The 20,424-nt window shown below is 45.0% G+C and overlaps 1 protein-coding gene across 1 annotated transcript in view; it reads right to left on the bottom strand.

The window, feature by feature from the left end:
* The window catches only part of RHPN2 (rhophilin Rho GTPase binding protein 2), a 58,561-nt gene that overhangs the window by 20,440 nt on the left and 17,697 nt on the right, over window positions 1-20,424 (bottom strand). The window contains exons 3-5 of the mRNA XM_061173354.1: window positions 11,395-11,523; window positions 8,649-8,724; window positions 308-385 (exon numbers count right to left, since the gene is read on the bottom strand). Of these exons, the coding sequence (XP_061029337.1) occupies window positions 308-385; window positions 8,649-8,724; window positions 11,395-11,523 (283 nt within the window). The remainder of the gene's footprint in view (window positions 1-307; window positions 386-8,648; window positions 8,725-11,394; window positions 11,524-20,424) is intronic.

The following is a 20,424-nucleotide window of genomic DNA, read 5'->3' on the forward strand; positions in this document are numbered from 1 at the left end:
CAGGGAAGATGCCCACACACGCTGTTTCTCTGGAGCCTAGGCCCCAGTGCTGGTATCATGAACTCTAGGAGAGATGGGCAAGGCTGGAGTGAACTCATGAGTCCTGGAACCCAGCCCCAGACATGTATGTCTGTCCCCTCTGTGGTTTTCTTATGTGGCAAGTTGAATGGACGATTCTGAAAGCTCCTCCCTATCACCTCCGACCACCAGCGATTCTACAAGGCTTCAAATGAAATAATGGGATCGTCTGAAGATTCATCAAGCTCTAGTAGCCACCCTCCTCACCCTGCCGCACACAGAAACATACTTGTCTCAGATCCATAAGATCTGCTATTTCATCTTCATAGAGGTAGCTATCTTCACTGTAATGTTCCAGAATAAAATCCTGTAAGAAAAATGAGATACTGTAAGGTGTGACTCAAAACCGTAAGCAGGTAAAATAGTAATGTCTAAGGTGCCCCCCCCCTTTAAAAATACATGTAGAGGGACTTCCCTGGTGGCGCAGTGGTTAAGAATCTGCCTGACAACGCAGGGGACATGGGTTCGAGCCCTGGTCCGGGAAGATCCCACATGCCGCAGAGCAACTAAGCCAGTGCGTCACACCTACTGAAGCCCGCGTGCCTAGAGCCCATGCTCTGCAACAAGAAGCCACTGCAATGAGAAGCCCGCGTACCGCAACGAAGAGTACCCCCTGCTCGCCACAACGGAGACCCAACGCAGCCAATAAATAAATAAATAAATAAATAAATAAATGTTTCTTTAAAAAAAAAAAATGCATGTAGAATTCATAAAAACTTATGCGAGAGTGTACACTGCAGTGATTTTCTAAGCAGTGGGATTTATTTTCTTAATTTTATTTATGTGTATTTAAAATTTTTGTTTTTGTTGCTTCAGTAAAAAGGGAAGTTGAAGTTATTTTTTATTTAAAAATGGGGACTTCCCTGGCGGTCCAGTGGTTAAGACTTCGCCTTCCAATGCAGGCGGTGCGGGTTCCATCCCTGGTCAGGGAGCTAAGATCCCACATGCCTAGTGGCCAAAAAACCAAAACATAAAACAAAAGCAATATTGTAACAAATTCAGTAAAGACTTCAAAAATGGTCCACATCAAAAACAAAATCTTAAAAAAAAAGTGTCTTGGCAGCACAGTTAAGTGACTTGCATAAGTGACTATAAGTTCAATAATTCTAGCAAACATCACAGATACTCAGGGGCTCAGACCTTCGTCCTCTGGGCACAGGGTCTTCCTGGCAGAGGGAACTCATGTCTGGGGACTGTTATGAGGATGCTACCCTCAGGGTCTGTGATGGGAACCTTTGTGAGAGCAGCTCCGTGCACTTCCACAAACAAAGCACCCCTGTGAGACCCCCAACGGGGTCCAGTGTTTCATGACCACTCGGTGAGTTCATTCGGTCATAAGATACATTGATGAACACCTGCTATGTGCCAGGCACTGTTCACAGTGTTGGGGCTACTTCAGTGAACAAAACAAAGATCTTGCCCATGGAGCTTATAATCTCACAAGGGAGCACAGACATTAAGTAACAGGCACAACAAATAGGTAAATTATATCATATATTAGGAGGAGGCAAGTATTACAGTAAAAAATAAGATGAGTATAAGGGGTACGGAGAATGGATTCTTCCATGACATCCTCCATAAGTGCTGGTTCTCCCTGGCTTCAAAAAGTTGAGGAGAGAGATTGTTCATTACATTTTCCCAAGTGTCTGGAGTATTCTCTTTACACGCTTTCTACATTAAAGTCCCTTCTGCTTTTTATATGTTCAGTGAATACCTACACATACACCCATATACTCTCCGCTTACAAAAATGGGACTGTACTGAATGAATATACACCATTGCTTTGCTCTTTTTTCTTTTCTTTTTCTTTTTTTTTGGCTGCACCCCGAGGCATGCAGGATCTTAGTTCCCCAACCAGGGATCGAACCCGCGCCCCCTGAAATGGAAGCGCGGAGTCTTAATCAGTGGACCATGGGGGAAGTCCCTGAAATGGTTTTCAAATATAATTAATTATGTTATTAGTGACATTAACTATGGTGAGGATGATCTGGGGGGCAAAGCTCCTCTAGGGCTTCTCCGACGACATCCCTGAGAGCAGCGTTAGGGCCACGACTCAGGAGATGCTCCAGGATGAGAACTGTATCCTTTCCAGAGCAGCATGCTTCTCTTTCAACTTCTGCTGTGGACACTGGCAAAAATGTTCTTAAAATTAGGAGAGAAATTACACTTAAAATGAGAAGTTAAAAGAGAAACTTTACGTCAACCTCACAGAGGTCAAAGAGGATTTTGATACATTCTAAATGTATTCTTGACTTTGAAATTTAGTAATCTAGGATAGACTTAAACACAGTTAGTAGAATAAAAAATGCCAAGCTGAAACCCACTGTAAATATCAGGGGCAAGACAAGGATGTCTACCACCACTGCCATTACTTAGCATAATTCCAAAAGTTCTCTAGCCAACAATTTAGGAAAAGTAAGATATATAGGTGTTAGAAAGGAAGAAACAAAATAATTTTTGTGCAAAATAACGGTGTTTTTACAAACTCCAAGAGCGTCAACTAAAAAACCACAAAACTAATAAGAATTCAGTAAAATGGCCAAAAAGTTAATACTAAAGGTTAATAGTCTTATAAAGAACAGACTTGTGGTTGCTAAGGAGGAGGGGCGAAGGAGAGGGATGGATTAGGAGTTTGGGATTAGCAGATGCAAACTATTATCTATAGAATGGATAAACAATGAGGTCCTATTGTATAGCACAGGGAACTATATTCAATATCCTGTAATAAATCATAATGGAAAAGAATATGAAAAAGAATATATATATGTATAACTGAATCACTTTGCTGTACACCAGAAACTAACACAACATTGTCAATAAACTATACTTCAGTTAGAAAAAAAAAAAAGTTAATAGTCTTCCTTTCTTACACAAACAATAACCAGTCCGAAAAATAGAACGGGGGATCAAAAACTTTCACAATTATAACAAAAGTACAATATCCCTAGGGATAAAATTAATTTAATTAATTAAGCAGATAACTATTAAACGTTACTGCAAGACATACGTTATTTCATTGTTTCATTTATTCATTAAATCACTTTTTTTAAACAAGATAGACATGATCCCTGCCCCCATAAAACTTGCTGTTTGTTGATTATCAACAATTGGAAATATTACGTTCATGGATGAAAATGTATAATATTGTAAAGATGCGATTTTGTCCAAATTAAGCTATGAATCTAATGAAATTTCAGTCAAAACCCAAAAGTGCTATTTTGGAGAAACCTAACAAATCATGGAAGTTAAAAACACGGAAGAAAAGCCAAGAACATTTCGGAAAGCATAGTAATAAAGAAGGATTGCTCCAGTTGGTGTTAAAACACACAGGGATTAAACAATGAAACCAGGTATGGAGCAGAAACAAACTGAAGCAGATTCGAGAAACAGGTATATAACATAAGCCAGCATTCCAAAGAAGAGGAAAAGCCTGGAGCATCCACCAGCTCCAGGCAGGAAGGAGGGGCACACACAGGTGTGCCTGATGTGAATTTAAGGGAAGAACTCTTATAGTGATGTGGGCAGGGTTATGGGAAACCATAGGATTGTGCAGGACCTCCAGAGCCATTAGAACCATAGAGTTGAAGGGTCAAGGGGGAGAAGGAGCTACGGGAAACCTGGAGAGGTGGCTGCCTGAGGTGAGCATCCAACAGCCACGAGGACCTTCCCTGCTCGGGGGGGATTGTAAAAGGTACCCAGCTGAGGGAGCTGAGGAGTTAAAAGCCCCGACTTCCCTCTCTTCCCATCCTCTCATCTCCTGCTGTTGGCTACTCCCCCTCGGACGCACCCAATAGAAAGCCACAGAGCAGGAGCCTGCTGCTTGCCCCCACCCCCGCCCCCCCACACCCCCCCCACACCCCCACCCCCGGCACAGAGCAGGGTAGAGGAGGGCTGAGGGGGAGGGAGGGGCATGCAATGAAATGGACAGCATCCAGCACCACAGATGGATTCTTTTTTTTATTTATTTATTTTTGGCTGCATTGGGTCTTCCTTGCTGTGCGCAGGCTTCCTCTAGTTGCGGCGAGAGGGGGCTACTCTTTGTTGCGGTGTGTGGGCTTCTCATTGCGGTGGCTTGTCTTGTTGCGGACCATGGGCTCTAGGCACACGGGCTTCAGTAGTTGTGGCACGCGGGCTCAGTAGTTGTGGCTCGCTGGCTCTAGAGCGCAGGCTCAGTAGTTGTGGCGCACGGGCTTAGTTGCTCCGCGGCATGTGGGATCTTCCTGGACCAGGGCTCGAACTCGTGTCCCCTGCATTGGCAGGTGGATTCTTAACCGCTGCACCACCAGGGAAGCCTCACAGATGGATTCTTTATACATAGTTCGGGGGAAACTGGCTACCCATTTTTTGGTGAAAATAAGAAGAGTACTACACCTCATTTTTTTACACACAAATTCCTGATTGATTAAAGATCTAATGTTTAAAAATTTCAAAGCACTGGAAGAAACTATAGCAAAATATTTATGTCTTCTTGATGTGGAGAATGCCTTTCTGAACACGTTATCAAGGAAGAATTGTTAAGGGAAGAACTGTTAAGCTTAACAACATAAAATTTGTTTGGAAAAAATAAAAGATACACTTTTTAAACTGATATTGCTTGTAAAACAAGTTAAAGGAGAGAACCTACTGGGAGAAATATTTGTAACGTACATAACCAAGCATTACTCTCCTTCATATGTAAAAGAACTCTTAAAAGCAACTCCATGGTAAAGCAGACAAAGGACAGAAATAGGTATTTCCAAAAGGACACATGTAAAGGACAAATAAACAAAAGCGGGAACTCTAGTACTGATCAAAGAATGCAAACTGTCATGATATCATTTTTGCCTGACCTCACAAAATCAAAATGATAAGCGATACCCAATGTAAGCAGTCATACACTGTGGGAATGTAAGGCAGGACCACTTCTGGTGGGTACTTTTTTTTTTTTTTTTTTGGCTGTGCTGCAATGTGGGATCTTAGTTCCCTGACAAGGGATCGAACCGGTGCCCCCTGCAGTGGAAACGCAGAGTCTTAACCACTGGACCGCCAGGGAAATCCCTAACGTGTATCTTTGACCTACCAAATCCTCATCCAGAAATTTATCCAAAGGGAATATTCAGCAAAGTGTGCAAACATGCTCAGAGAGCTGCTGACAACAGTATTTGAAAGCTGCCTTAAGAATGACATTGGGACTTCCCTGGTGGCACAGTGCATAAGACTCTGCACTCCCAATGCAGGGGGCCCGGGTTCAATCCCTGGTCAGGGAATTAGATCCCACATGCATGCTGCAACTAAGAGTATGCATGCCGCAATTAAGGAGCCAGTGAGCTGCAACTAAGGAGCCGGTGAGCCGCAACTAAGACCCAGCGCAACCAAATAAATAAATTAATATTTAAAAAAAGAATGAAATTAATAACTACCTTATTTAGCACCTACTACCAGAAGACACCATGCTAAGCCTGAACAGATCACAGGAGTCTCACAGCCTCCTAAGGCAGGCCCCTGATCAGAGGACAAGATCGGGTGCTCAAAGATTAAGTACTGAGCAAGTTACATAGCTCAGTGGGGAGACGGAGGGCGGGGGAGGGAGGTGTGTGGCTGTGAGGGATCTTTACCTGTCTTGATATTTTCTGAATGTTTTGCAATACTGTTCTCAGTAAATTAATAAAGACATATTTAAAAGCAAAAACAGGGCTTCCTTGGTGGCGCAGTGGTTGGGAGTCTGCCTGCCAATGCAGGGGACACGGGTTCGAGCCCTGGTCTGGGAAGATCCCACATGCCGCGGAGCAACTAGGCCCGTGAGCCACAATTACTGAGCCTGCGCGTCTGGAGCCTGTGCTCCGCAACAGGAGAGGCCACAATAGTGAGAGGCCCGCGCACCGCGATGAAGAGTGGTCCCCACTTGCCGCAACTAGAGAAGGCCCTCGCACAGAAACGAAGACCCAACACAGCCAAAAATAAATAAATAAAAATTAAAAAAAAAAAAAAAAAGTCATTTAAAAGCAAAAACAACCATGAATTCTCTGAAAGGGAATTGATTTTGATCATGTTTTTTTATGACGCCATTTTAAAGTCCATTTATTTAAAACAGAAAAAAATCAGACCATGAAGCTTCAATGACCATTAAACATCACATGGATACACAGATTTGAAAGACAACTTGAATTGCCCTAATTCAGTCGGCCAAACTACTTCTGCGGCACCTGTCTGTGTTACTCTCAAGGACAAATGTGGAAGGAAAAACAGAACATCCCCCAAACATTCTCATTTTTGTATGACTGACATTTGTAGAGTCCTTTTTAGGCTAAAATGACATGGCTGGAAGCCTCAGCTGAATAGCACTTGGCCATACCCACAACGTGTGATTTTTTTTCCCCCACTGGCTTTAATGTGAATTCAGCACATGACATGTTTGGATCCTTACAGATGCCCATGAAATTCCCAAGTTTCTCCAAGAGTCTCCCTTTTAAATGCCTGTGTTCTGTATTTTTATTTTTATTTTTTGGTAACCTTTACAATTCCTTCCAAACTCAGACATTTTGTGGTCCTAAGTATGTCTTTTTTTTTTTTTTAACTGAAACATAGTTGACCACAATTCTATGCTAGCTTCAGATGTATTACATATGATTTGACATTTGCATACATTATGAAATGATCACTATACCAAGTCTAGTAACCATCTGTCACCAAAGTTATTACAGTATTAGTGACCATATTCCTTGGGCTGTATATTATAACTCCCTGGCTTACTTATTATATAACTGCAAGTTTGTACCTCTTAATCTCCTTCACCTACTCTGCGCCCCCCTCCCCCAAATGCCTGCACTCTTGCAGCTCTGGCACCAAGCAACAAACTAAATCTTAAAAGAAACTATTCTACAAAAGCAACTAAAACATTTCCACAGACATAAGCATTGTCTGGAGTCTCACAGACCTGTGGCAAGTGTCACATCTAAAAGTTCAGGGGACCTGTGAAAAGCTGCCATATAGCTGTGGATTGTTTCCTACCCAGAAAATAAAATCTTTGGCAATCCTGCATCCAGGAAGACTACCAATGTCCCTTCTCAAACTCCAAAATAACCCCCAAACTCACAGGGCCCGGGACCTGGATTTAAACAAGCAGCAGTCCACAAGGCCATGAGTGAAAGGGCTTATATGTCAAGGGACTCACGCAGTCTCTGATTGAGATTGGAGGTCAAGTGCAAAGGCTTCTGAAGCATTAACCAATTGCTTTTTAAAAGGACAAATTGTGTAGGGCCCAAAATGCCATATAATCATTTTTTTCTTTTCTAAATTAAAAGCAGTCCAAGATGAGTCAACTAACAGGATTACTGTGAAAAGAAACAAAATTCTCTGAAGCATTTTTCACAATGCTGGGATTCATTCCTATACACCATGTCTGTGCTGGAAAGCTCAGAGACAGACACTACCTTCCACCTCATCGCCACTTTCTCCTCCTAAATGGAAGTTTGAGGTGAGTCAGGAAAACTCAGAGTGATGGATGTGGGGCGAGGAGGAAGAAGAAAGCATTCCAGGCACGGGGAGGCCTCTCCTGGCCCCAAGGCATCTCTGGGTGACTCCATCAAAACACATCTTCCACTTCCCACCTGGATCCCCCACTGAACCACAGGATCCAAAGGCAGGGCCTGTAACATCAACAGCACCCTGCACAGTGACACAGACACAGATGGGCCTACAAGTACCGCTGCTTGCCAGGGACACCCTGGCTAAGGGGAGGCCAGATACCGTTCACTTTAAAGATGTGAATTGTGCGGTGTGTGAATTATATCTCAATAAGGTTGTTATTGGAAAAAAAAAAAAAAAAGATGGAAGGAAAGAAGGGAGGGAGGGAGAAAGAGGGGGAGAGAGAGAAAGAAAAGAGAAGGTAGACATCCAGGAATTAGGGAGGGGGGGGATCCATAAACTCTAGCTATTCAAGTATTTAAGCTATTCAAGTATTTACTTTGTTTTGGTGTTTTTTTGCTTTTTGTTTTTGTTTTTTGGCCAAGCTGTGTGGCTCCTGGGATCTTAGTTCCCCGACCAGGGATTGAAACCAGGCCCCGACAGTGAAAGTGCCAAGTCCTAACCACTGGACCGCCAGGGAATTCCCTGATTTACTTTGAAATGTATCAAAAAATAAAATGGATTGATGTATAGATTCAGGGAAGCATAAATGGACGAATACGTGATAAAGTGACTACAGCAAAATGTTCACGGGAGAACCTAGGTAGTGAGTATACAGGGATTCACTGTAAAATTCTTTCAATTTTTCTATTTTCACAATAAAATGTTGAGGGACATAAACTTTGGCTATTCTTCCAAAAACGTGGCCTAAATTGGTTATATACCCTCTTTGACTTGCCTCCTGGGGTGGACTGGCCCGGGTTTCCAACCCCTTCCCCAGAAGCCTCAGTGACCAGATGAAAGGGAGCATCTGAAAGGACGGCACAGGCTCTGAGGGGGCTCAAGGCCACCCTGCAGAAATCAACTGACAGTCGGCACATTGAGCCTAAGGCCACTCGCGAGGGATATACAACTTCTACATTTCCCTTTTAAACAGTGAGTCCAGTGCCCCTTGCTTTGAGATTTACCTTAAGAACGACTGAAAAATCAACGTCCTTGGTTTCCTTCAGGCCAAGTGGAATCAGGGGAATCGTAAATGCCTCCCTAGAAGGAACACAGCAAGGTACATGAACATCCGTATCCCGGCCACTTTGCACCCCCCGGCCTTCCCCCAGCAGCCCAGCTCACGTCCCCACCCGCTCTCCCCCTGCCAAGCTAGCACACACCAGTTCATTTTCCATAAAGACCACTCGGGTCACGTCCCCATCTCTGTTCCAAAACTGGTCCCGGTCCCCAGCAACTTTTAAATGACCTAGCCTAACACATGAGGCCCCTACCAGCTCCACCCTGATTTAACCCTCCAGTCGCTACACTTCTTTGAGTAACTGTGCTGAGAACCTATTGTGCACCCGGGGCTGTGCCTGGTGTGTTCACTGCTCCACCATCTGGAGCATCTCCACCATCTCCACCCAACCCCCATCCCCCTCCGCCTCTCCTCACTGCAGTGGGTCCCATCTCTCCTGCAGCCCTCCAACCCTGGGCTCTCAAGGGCCTCCTCCTATACGGTGTATCCCTCTAGGTGTCCCATCCCCAGCACAGGAAGGCCTTGAGGGCAGGGGCCCCATCCGACACCTAAGTGCACCTGGCTCCCAGCCCTGGGTCAGACCCTGACCGGCTGTTTCCCCTCCACCTCCTCTCCCCGCACTCACCAGTTGGTTACCCAACAGGTCGCCCTGGGAGTGGCCTTAGGGGCAGAGCTAACAGGAAGTGAATGGGGCTCAGCTATGTTTTGCAAACAGGGATTTTGCTCCCTGACCTGTAACAGGAGACCTCCTGGGGTTGCTCAGCCCAGCCCGGGGAGGAGGCCAGGAATGCAGGCAGGGTGAGTGGACAATAGGCTGTAAGCTGAAGCTGCCTCTGTGGGGGACAGAAAACAACAGGGCTAAGCTGAAAGCAGGCGAGCCCCAGCGGGGTGTATAGCTTCCCCAAAGCCCTTTCCTGACGGAAAACTGGATCCTGCTAGAAGGAGATGAAGACAGGCCGTGCTGCTCTCCTCTGGGCCCCAGCGTGCTCCTGGCCTGACCCCGACGGGGCTGGCTCTCCCTGTGACTGTCCAGGAGCAGCCAGCGTCCCGAGGCCTCCGGGCCAGGGCGCCCCGCCCTCCATCTTGCGCTAATGTAACTTTTTCCGTAACTTCCGGCTTCCCTGTTTTCTCATCCGCACGATGAGATTGTCTCTTCCCTGCCTACCTCATAGAAATGTTTAAAAATCAACCGTGCTGAGAAAAAAACAATCTGCTTTGAAAACAGGAAGAGGGGCAGATGGAAATGCAAGGTGTCATCATGCATCTGCACATCTCCCTCCCCTCTTCCCAATGCACAGGGGACAGACCGGCCACTTTAGAGCCGCACCGTGGTCACACAGGGGCCTTAACTGCATGTCTCTGGGGGACACCCTTGTGATGGACAGCCCTGTGGTTCAGTACGGTGAGGGGGGAATATGAAACATCCTACATTTATCACCAAAGTTTGGCCCGGCCTTGCCTCCTCGAGGAACTTTGACCTTCTGGGCAAAACACTGGAATTTAATACCAGAGCATAGGCTGAGGGAAGCTGTGCACTGACTGTTCTGATTAGGTGTCAGACTGCACTGGGAGCCCACAGGTAAGCGAGGCAGGACACACGGGCTGGCTCATGGACAGTCACCAAAGGAGCAGAGGTTTCACACGTGACTCAGAAAAACACCTCGGGGACAGTGCAGAGGACTGGGGACAATCAGGAAAAGCACATTCCACAGGTGACTCAAGGTTCCCCAACATTTTCCTTCTGTTAATCCAGGGAATTATTTTCTGACTGGGTTTTCCCTGGGACTCCCTTACCTTTTGAGAAGTACCACTTCCCCACACAGAAAAGTATGTAAACTGTCCTTTAGAGCTCAAAGTTTTTTCTTTTTTTTTCGGCTGCCCCACACGGCATGTGGGATCTTAGTTCCCTGCCAGGGATCGACCCCGCCCCCCCTGCGTTGGAAGCACAGAGCCTTAACCACTGAACCACCAAGGAAGTCCCCTCAAAGTTATTTCTTCTTAAAGATGGACTTTTCTTTCCAAGGTAGCTCACCTTGGGGTGGGAGACTCTCTGAGCTTTTCTGAAGGTCACACCTCAACATCTGGTCTCCTATAAACACTCCCTAAGGGATGCTTCTGAATTAGAACATCTGTTTCTCAAATATTTAATGGGGGACATTTCCAAAGTGTCTCAGTCACACTGTCTCCTCAGGGAACTTGCAAAGGTCTCATAATCTTTGATATAAAAGGCAGTTTATATGTTTTTGTACTCTTATCAACAGAATGACCCAGAGTCAGACCGTGTGCATGGTGCTGAGGCTGACAGGGAAGAAGGCAGGGCTTCCTGGGACCCATCTGGCAGGCTGGCTCTCAGAGCTAACCACAGCTGCCCTTCCAGGGTATCTTTATGACCGAGCCACCACCCAGGCCACCTGAGAGACGCTATCTCCCCACCTGGACCCAGCCACACAGCTCTCCTGTAAAACTATGTCCCGTGTGTCCCCAGGACAAATAAATGCCTTCTTGCCCAACTGGCCAGGTATTTCCAACAAACTCCATGGGTTCATCCCTTTAATTCCTACACCTTGCTCAACCCCAAATTGGATCAAAGTGGGGTCTGCCACACCCTCAGGCCTATCTGTGCACCATCCCTGATGTAGGCATGTTCCAAGGCTCAGAAAGTATCCAAAAGAAGTGTTGCCCCCACTTACTCTGTGCTCTGATAGACTCCCACCGAGATGTTGAGCCCCTCCAGCTCTTCCTTAAGCATTTGCAGGTCTGAGTTCAAGAAGCTCAGTTCCAGGCGCACCTGCTCCCGTACCTTTTGGTTAGTGGCTGCTCTGTTAAAAGAGAGGGGGGAGAGAAGCATCCTCAGCCAAGCATCCCAGCTGCCGGGTGAGCGGATACCCCAACCCTTGTCCCCGTAGGGAAGTTCTGAGGGTCTGCCTGCAGATGGAGGAGCCAGATGTGATCAGATAAGGTGTCTCAGGGATGCTGGGCACCTGCCCCATTTTGAGCCACACCTGCCAATAAATGGACCTAGGATATAGCCAATGACACTGAGCTGCCTGACATGAATGTTAAGACCTCTCTGTAAGAATTAGCCTTGAGAAGAGAAAAAGGAGTTGCTCCTAGTCACCCATAAGAGACCATAAATTTTCCCCTTAAAAGGAAATGGATGAGAAAATAGAGGAGGTAACACTCCCCAGTTCATCCTATGAGGCCAGTATCACCCTGATCCAAAACCAGAGGAAGACACCACAAGAAAACAAAACAACCAATCAATATCCTTCATGAATACATATGCAAAAATCCTCCATAAAATATTAGCAACTTGAATCTAGCAACATATACAAAGGATTATACATCACGACCAAGTGGGATTTATCCCAGGAATGCAAGGTTGGCTTAATATCCGAAAATCAATTAATGTAACATACTATATCAACAGAATAAGGGACAAAAAATAAATAGTCATCTCAACAGATGCAGGAAAAAAAGCATGTGATAAAGTCCAACACAGATTTATGATAAAAATCCATAACAACCTAGGAATAAAAGATAATTTACAAAACTTGATAAAGGGCATCTACAAAAACCCACAGCTAACATCATACTTAATGGTGAAAGATTGATGCTTTCCCCCTTATGATCAGGAACAAGGCAAAGATGTCCATTCATGCCACTTCTAATCAACACCATACTGGAGGTTCAAGCCAGCAGCAATAAAATAAATAAAGAAATGAAAGGCATCTGGATTGAAAGGAAGAAGTAAAACTGTCTTTATTCACAGCTGTCATAATCTTGCATGTATAAAATCCCCAGGCATCCACAAAACAAATACTGGAACTAATAAATTTAGTTAGGTCACAGGATACAATTCAAAATATACAAATCAATTTTTTTCCTATATACTAGCAATGAGCAATCTTGAAATGAAATTAAGAAAATTTCACTCAAAATAGTATCAGAAAGATTAAAATACTTAGGAATAAAATTAAGAAAAGAAGCACAAGACTTGTACACTGAAAACTTCAAAACATTGCTGTGATATTTAATGGAGAGACATTCCATGTTTATGGATTGGAAGACTCACTATTGTCAAGATGTCAATTCTCTCCAATTGATCTATCAATTCAAAGCAATTCCAATCAAAACGCTAGTAAGCTTTTTAGTAGAAATTGACAAACTGAGCCTAAAATTTATATGGAAATGCAAAGGGCCTAGAAGGGCCAAAGAAGTTTGAAAAAGAACAAAGTTAGAGGATTTATGCTATCTGATTTTAAAACTTACTATAAAGCCTCAGTAATCAAGATGTGGTATTGGCATAAGGAAAGGCAAGGGAACAGAACAGAATCCAGAAATAAATCCTTACATTTATGGTGAATTGCTTTTGACAAAGGTGACAAGAAAATTCAAGGGGGGAAAAGTCTTTCTGACAAATGATGCTGAAGCAATTGGACATCCCTAGGCAGGTCAGTGTCCCCAAGACCACCGCCACGTTCAGTGATTTACTAGGAGGACTTGCAGGACTCAGGATATAGTTGTACGCATTGCTCTGATTTATTACAGCAAAAGGACACAAAGCAAAATCAGCTAAGGGAAAGGTGCATGGGGTGAAGTGTCTGAAGGAAACCAGGCACAGGCGCTAAGCGTCCTCTCTCCCAAAGGAGTCACACAGGACATGCTTAATTCCTTCAGCAAAGAGTTGTGACAACGCATGTGAAAATGCTATCTTCCAAGGAAGCTCATTGGGGTTTTTACTGGGGGCCGGTCAGGTAGACACCTCTGCCTAGCATGTTCCAAAATTCAAGACTCCTAGAAGGAAAATGGGTATTCAATATAAACCACATTGTTTGTGCAAATAGTTTAAGTATAGTGAGCTCCTCTTATCAGTTCTGGGAATGGTGGGAACTCTCCTGAAATCTAAGTTTCCAGATACCAGCTAAACACCAACCTTGCAAGCAGGGCTTTCTAAGGATAGCCATCTCAGGCCGGCTATGATAACTCTTTTCTGCACAATAGGCAAAAAATAAATCTCAATCTAAATTTTTTTTTTTTAATATATATGCTAGGTATTATTTTTTTTAATTTTATTTATTTATGGCTGTGTTGGGTCTCCGTTTCTGTGCGAGGGCTTTCTCTAGTTGCGGCAAGCGGGGGCCACTCCTCATCGCGGTGCGCGGGCCTCTCACTATCGCGGCCTCTCTTGTTGCGGAGCACAGGCTCCAGACGCGCAGGCTCAGTAATTGTGGCTCACGGGCCCAGCTGCTCTGCGGCATGTGGGATCTTCCCAGACCAGGGCTCGAACCCGTGTCCCCTGCACTGGCAGGCAGATTCTCAACCACTGCGCCACCAGGGAAGCCCCTCTCAATCTAAATTTTACACCAAACCAAATATTAAGTCAAAATGGATCAGAGACCTCAGTAAAAGAGCAAAAACTCCAAAACTTCTAGAAGAAAATCTTCATGACCTTGAGTTTGACAAAGTATTCTTAGCTACACACCAAAAGCACAATCCATAAAAGGAGAAACTGAGGACTTCCCTGGTGGCGCAGTGGTTAAGAATCCACTTGCCAATGCACGGGACACGGGTTCAATCTCTGCTCCGGGAAGATCCCACATGCTGTGGAGCAACTAAGCCCGTGTGCCGCAACTACTGAGCCTGTGCTTGAGAGCCCGCGATCCACAACTACTGAGCCCGTGTGCCACAACTACTGAAGCCCGCGTGCCCTAGAGCCCATGTGCCACAACTACTGAGCCCACGTGCTGCAACTACTGAAGTCCACGCATTCTAGGGCCTGCGTGCCGCTACTACTGAGCCTGTGTGCTGCAACTACTGAAGCCCGTGTGCCTAGAGCCCATGCTCCACAACAAGAGAAGCCACCACAATGAGAAACCAGCGCACCACAATGAAGAGTAGCCCCCACTCGCCGCAGCTAGAGAAAGCCCGTGCACAGCAACGAAGACCCAATGCAGCCAAAAATAAATAAAAATAAACTGCACATTAAAAAAAAAAGAAAGAAATCGATTAACTGGACTCATCAAATTTAAAAACTTCTGTGCTTCAGAAGATACCATCTAAAAAAGCAATGAAAAAAGCCAGACTGGGAGAAAATATTTGCAAATTATATATCTGATAAAGAATCTGTATCCAGAATATATAAAGAGTTCTGTTAATTAAATAACAAAAAGACCACTCAATTTTTTTTAATGGGCAAAAGATTTTTTTAAGTTGATTATAATTGACATACATTATATTAGTTTCAGGTGCACAACATAATAATTCTATATTTGTATATTTTCAAAATGATCACCACAATAAGTCTATTTGCCATCTGTTACCATACTTAGTTACAGAATTTTTTTTCTTGTGATGAGAACTTTTAAGATCTACTCTCTAGCAACTTTCAAACATACAATACAGTATTATTAACCATAGTCACCATGCTGTACATCACATTCCCATGACTTATTTTATAACTGGAAATTTGTACCTTTTGACCACATTCACCCATTTCATCTCCCCTGCAGCCCCCACCTCTGGCAACCACCCATCTGTTCTCTGTATCTATGAGCTTGGGGGTTTTTGTTTGGTTTGGTTTTTCATTATTTTTTTTAATATTTATTTATTTATTTATCTGGCTGTGCCAGGTCTCAGTTGCAGCACGCGGGATCTCTGAATTGTGGCACGCAGGATCTTTAGTTGCGGCATGCAAACTCCCAGTTGTGGCATGTGGGATCCAGTTCCCTGACCAGGGATCGAACCCTGGCCCCCTGAATTGGGAGCACGGAGTCTCAGCCACTGGACCACCAGGTAAGTCCCTAGGAGTTTTTGTTTGTTTTGTTTTAGATTCCACATATAAGTGAGATCACATACTATTTGTCTTTGTCTGACTTATTTCACTTAGCATAATGCCCTCAAGGTCCATCCATGTTGCTGCAAATGGCAAGATTTCATTCTTTTTTATGGCTGAGTAGGATTCCATGGTGTATGTGTTAGTGTGTGTGTGTGTGTATCACATTTTCTTTATCCATTCATCCACTGATGGACACTTAGGTTGTTTCCATATCTTGGCTACTGTAAATAATGCTGCAATGAACAAAGGGGTACATATATCTTTTCAAATTAGTGTTTTTGTGTTCTTCAGATAAATATCCAGAAGTGGAGTACGTAGGTCATGTGGCAATTCTATTCTTAATTTTTTGAGGAATCTCAATTCTGTTTTCCATAGTGGCTGTACCAACTTATAGACCCACCAACGCTGTATGAGTGTTGGGATTGTTTTCTTAATTTATCTTTCTGATAGTTTATTATTAGTGTACAGAAATGCAATTGATTTCTGTATATTGATTTTGTATCCTGCAACTTTACTGAATTCATAAAATGGGCAAAAGATTTGAATAAACATTTTACTAAAGAAGTTCTATGAATGGCTAATATGCGCACATGAAAAGATGCTCAAAGTCTTTAGTCAATAGGGAAACGCGTGTTAAAACCATAATAAGATACCAATACACAACTACTAGATTGGCTATGATAAAGAAAACAAACAATAACAAGTGTTAGTGAGGATGTAGAGAGAAACTAGAACCCTTCTGCACTGCTGAATGTAAATGACATAGCCACTTGGGAAAACAGCTGGGTAGTTTCAAAAAATGTTAAAACATAAACTTACCATACAACCAAGTAATTGCACTCCTAGGAATATGAAAGAAATGAAAACATATGTCCAAACCAAGACATGAGTGTGAATGTTTATAGTAGCATTATTCCTAATAGCCCCCAAAGTAGAAAGAATCCAGATATCTAATGGCAAATGGATAAGCAAAATGTGCTATATCCATAGAACGGAATAGTGTTAAGCAGGATGGAGGAACAAACTTTACCCAAATTCTCAAAGCAGGGGTTCTGCCACCTACTCGAAGACCTTACAGGTGCTAGCTCATTCTACAGATTGGGAGTCACTGCGAAAACAACCGTGGCAATAACAACCCAGTTCTAAGCCAGGTCTTGCTGAGCACATTTCCTTGAACCATTCTGGCAAGTCCTCAGCCATGGCTCAGGCCAGGTACCAGAACTGTCCTCATCCGTGAAATGGGTCACCAGGCAAGGGTCACCAGCCAAGAGCTCCACCCAGCCAGAGAGACAGTACCTGACCACCTCCTCCTCCTCAGCTGATGAAAATCCATCTACCTGTCATTGGCCGGCTTTGCTCACCGCCTGGCCACCTTTCCTCCAGAGAGCAAAGCGCTAAACCACTTCCCCTGCAGTTGGCCCTCTCCCCTGGGACTTTCCCTGCCTTGCACATATTTGGGCCCATCAGTTTCTCTCCGTGGTGCATATATATTCCCTTCTCCCTCTCTCCCCTCCCTTGCTTCAGCTCGTTCTCCATGACCAACCAACAAGCTTATGCCCCCTCAGAAAGAGCAGTTGTGACCTGGCTGCAGATAGGATGGCACTTGCCCTCTCACTGCCCAGTAAGTTTTCACATATGCACGTTTGGACTCCCCAGCCAGGCAATGAGATATTGGAAGCTCAGTTGGTGAATGTCATTGGTTTGGGAATTTTTTTTGGAGAAGGACACGATCACCAGTAAGAAATGCATTTAGGGCTTCCCTGGTGGCGCAGTGGTTGGGAGTCCGCCTGCCAATGCAGGGGACACGGGTTCGTGCCCTGGTCCGGGAAGATCCCACATGCCGCGGAGTGGCTAGGCCCGTGGGCCACAACTACTGAGCCTGCGCATCTGGAGCCTGTGCTCCGCAACGGGAGAGGCCGCGACAGAGAGAGGCCCGCGCACCGCGATGAAGAGTGGCCCCCGCTCGCCGCAACTGGAGAAAACCCTCGCACAGAAACGAAGACCCAACACAGCCAAAATAAATAAATAAATTAATTAATTTTTTAAAAAAAAAGAAATGCATTTATATTACAGCACAGTACACACATACACCTCCCGCCCCCAAAAACAAAAGTCTCACAAAACCATACTCTGCCATACATGTGATGCTCTCCAATATATTCTGTTCGAACTCTAATAACTTCTTTTTTAAAAACAATAATGTTTGAAACTCTCCATTTCTGATTCTCTGACACCAAATGGGTGCCCAACAATTCAATTCAATTCTGACACCAACTCCCAGAGTTAGAAGAGACCCCACAGGTTAAGGGCTCAGTGTCACAAGGCTGCTCCCACTTCGGGGGTCAGTTGTAAGCAGGTGGGGGCAGGGGGAGGGCACCTGAACTTCTGACCAACCAGCTACAAATCAGAGGTTCCCACAACTCCCTTCTCAGTTTCAATAATTCACTAGAATGACCCACAAAACTCAGGAAAACATTTTACTTCCATTTACTGGGGTTTATTTTTAAAGGATACAGCTCAGGAACAGCCAGATGGAAGAGATCTACAGGCCAAGGAGGGCGAGGAGCCACCATCCCTTCTCCAGGCAGGCCTCCTTCCCTGCCCCTCGATGTGTTCTCCAACCTGGAAGTTCCCCATCACTTAGGGGTTTAATGGAGGTTTCATTACTTCATTACCGGGGAATAACTGATTAAGTCATTGGCTACTGGTGATTGAACTCAATCTCCAGCCCCTCTCTCCTTCCCAGAAGTCCAGGGGTGAGGTTGAAAGTTCCAACCCTCTAAACAGGCTTGGTCATTCTGGCAAATAGCTCCCCCTCCTGAAGGCCCGCTACCCCCATCAGGTGTCATCGCATTAGCATACAAAAGACGTGCAGGAGGTTCCAAGGGTTTTAGGTGCACCGTGCCAGGAACCAGGCACAAAGACCAAATATTTATTTTGTATTATACCACAGCAACCCACTGAATTGATTTCATTACACACCGTGGTTCACAATCTGCCCCTTGTAAAACCTGAGCTACAGAGATGTTATTGAGAACATGACTGATTCACTAGCTGATAAAGTCTACGAGGGTACAAGGGAGGAAATTCTCCCAGCCCTCGGTATTGGGAACAACTTCTTCTTAGCAAATGGTCTGCTTCCAGCTAATGGGTATGAAATGTGTTCCAGGTCACATTCCCTTCTTACCGCCTGCCGGAAAACTCAGAGACAAACATGGCCCACATCTAACAGAGGATATAAGACCTTGTAGCGTGTACTAGCCTTACTTCCAGCTAAATCCCTTTTAATCTTCTTCCTCCTGCCCCCATATCCTCACTCGTTCCTGTTTTAATCTTACATGCTGTACGAGTGTGTCAGGGTGCCTCAAATACATGTTAGAGTGAGGCAAGACAAACAGTTATAACTCCTGGAGGGACAAGACCTTTGCCTACTATTTCTCTGTATTTTTCTTGGAACCTGACATTGTCCTTTCCACACGGTGGAGGCTTTCAATTTCAGTTGATGAAAGAACAAAGGGCAGAGTAAAAACCACTCTCTAGAAGCAATGGTGTGTGAGTCGGGGATGGGGCTGGGGGTTTGCGGTATGGGGGGATGTGATTGGTTCTCAGCAACAGAATGGGTCCACCTTAAATATGACAAGTTAGGCCCTAAGACCCCCACCCAAAAACCTGGAGAACCTCCAAATATGCCAACTCTTGATTTTCCCACCTCTATATATGGATCTGCTACTTCTTCTAGACTTGGCAACAATTTGAGATTTAGGATTTACAACAAATCAATGACCTGCTCTTTGGACATGGACCTCTTCACGTGAGTCATGCGTCACTCCGGAAAAAGTTGGTAGCCAGGTGGGGCTCTCAGGGTGGGTTTCCACAATGCTGACCTTAGGGTGCAATGCTGATTCAGAAATGAACCCTAGAACGTGTGCTGTTCCTAGTACAGGTCATGATTTTTCACGGATTCACTGGTGGAGGGGGGCTTCTCGAATGAGGTGCCACCGGTTCAACATGGTGGGTGTGCCCAGTTCCCCCGTGCCCCAGCTGGGGGAAGAGCTGGCCCAAATCAGGGATGAAGACCAGAACCTCGGGCTCCTCAGCACTGGTGCTCTGCACCTGGGCTGCCTTTCTGGGTGAAAATGAATCCCTTCTAGGGGCCTTTTTGGAAGAACATGGGTTTTCTCAGCTTTCACTTGGGTGTGCTTCTACTCTGAAACCCCTGTGGTCTGATAACTGATGTTACAGCCAAAAGAGGCCCTGAGACCGACCAGGATGAGGCAGAAGGGTGTTTCAGCCCTTTCCTGCCCAGGGTCTCCCCGCCCACGTTCTCCACGGCCTCCTTCTGGCCTGGACCACCAAGGAGAGGCCGAGTCCCTCGGGTTTTTCCTAAAGAGCATACACATACTGCAAAAGTCAAGAATGAAAAGGTGGGACTTCCCTGGTGGTGCATTGGTTAAGAATCCGCCTGCCAATGCAGGGGACACAGGTTCGAGCCCTGGTCTGGGAAGATCCCACATGCCGTGGAGCAACTAAGCCCATGTGCCACAACCGCTGAGCCTGCGCTCTAGAGCCCGTGAGCCACAACTACTGAGACTGCATGCCACAACTACTGAAGCCCACACGCCTAGAGCCCGTGCTCTGCAACAAGAAGCCCCTGCTTGCCACAACTAGAGAAAGCCCATGCGCAGCAACAAAGACCCAATGCAGCCAAAAATAAATAAATAAATTTATTTAAAAAAAAAAAAAAACTTTAAAAAAGAAAAAAAGAATGAAAAGGTGTCCAACTTACTCTGAGTGATCAAGCCACCATATGTGAACAGGAAAAAGAAGGCCATAGTCAATGATTTCCTGAGGCCACTGACAACATCCAGGCATGTCCCTCAAG

Source organism: Eubalaena glacialis, chromosome 18 (genome assembly GCF_028564815.1).
Source record: "Eubalaena glacialis isolate mEubGla1 chromosome 18, mEubGla1.1.hap2.+ XY, whole genome shotgun sequence".
Taxonomy (NCBI): Eukaryota; Metazoa; Chordata; class Mammalia; order Artiodactyla; family Balaenidae; genus Eubalaena; species Eubalaena glacialis.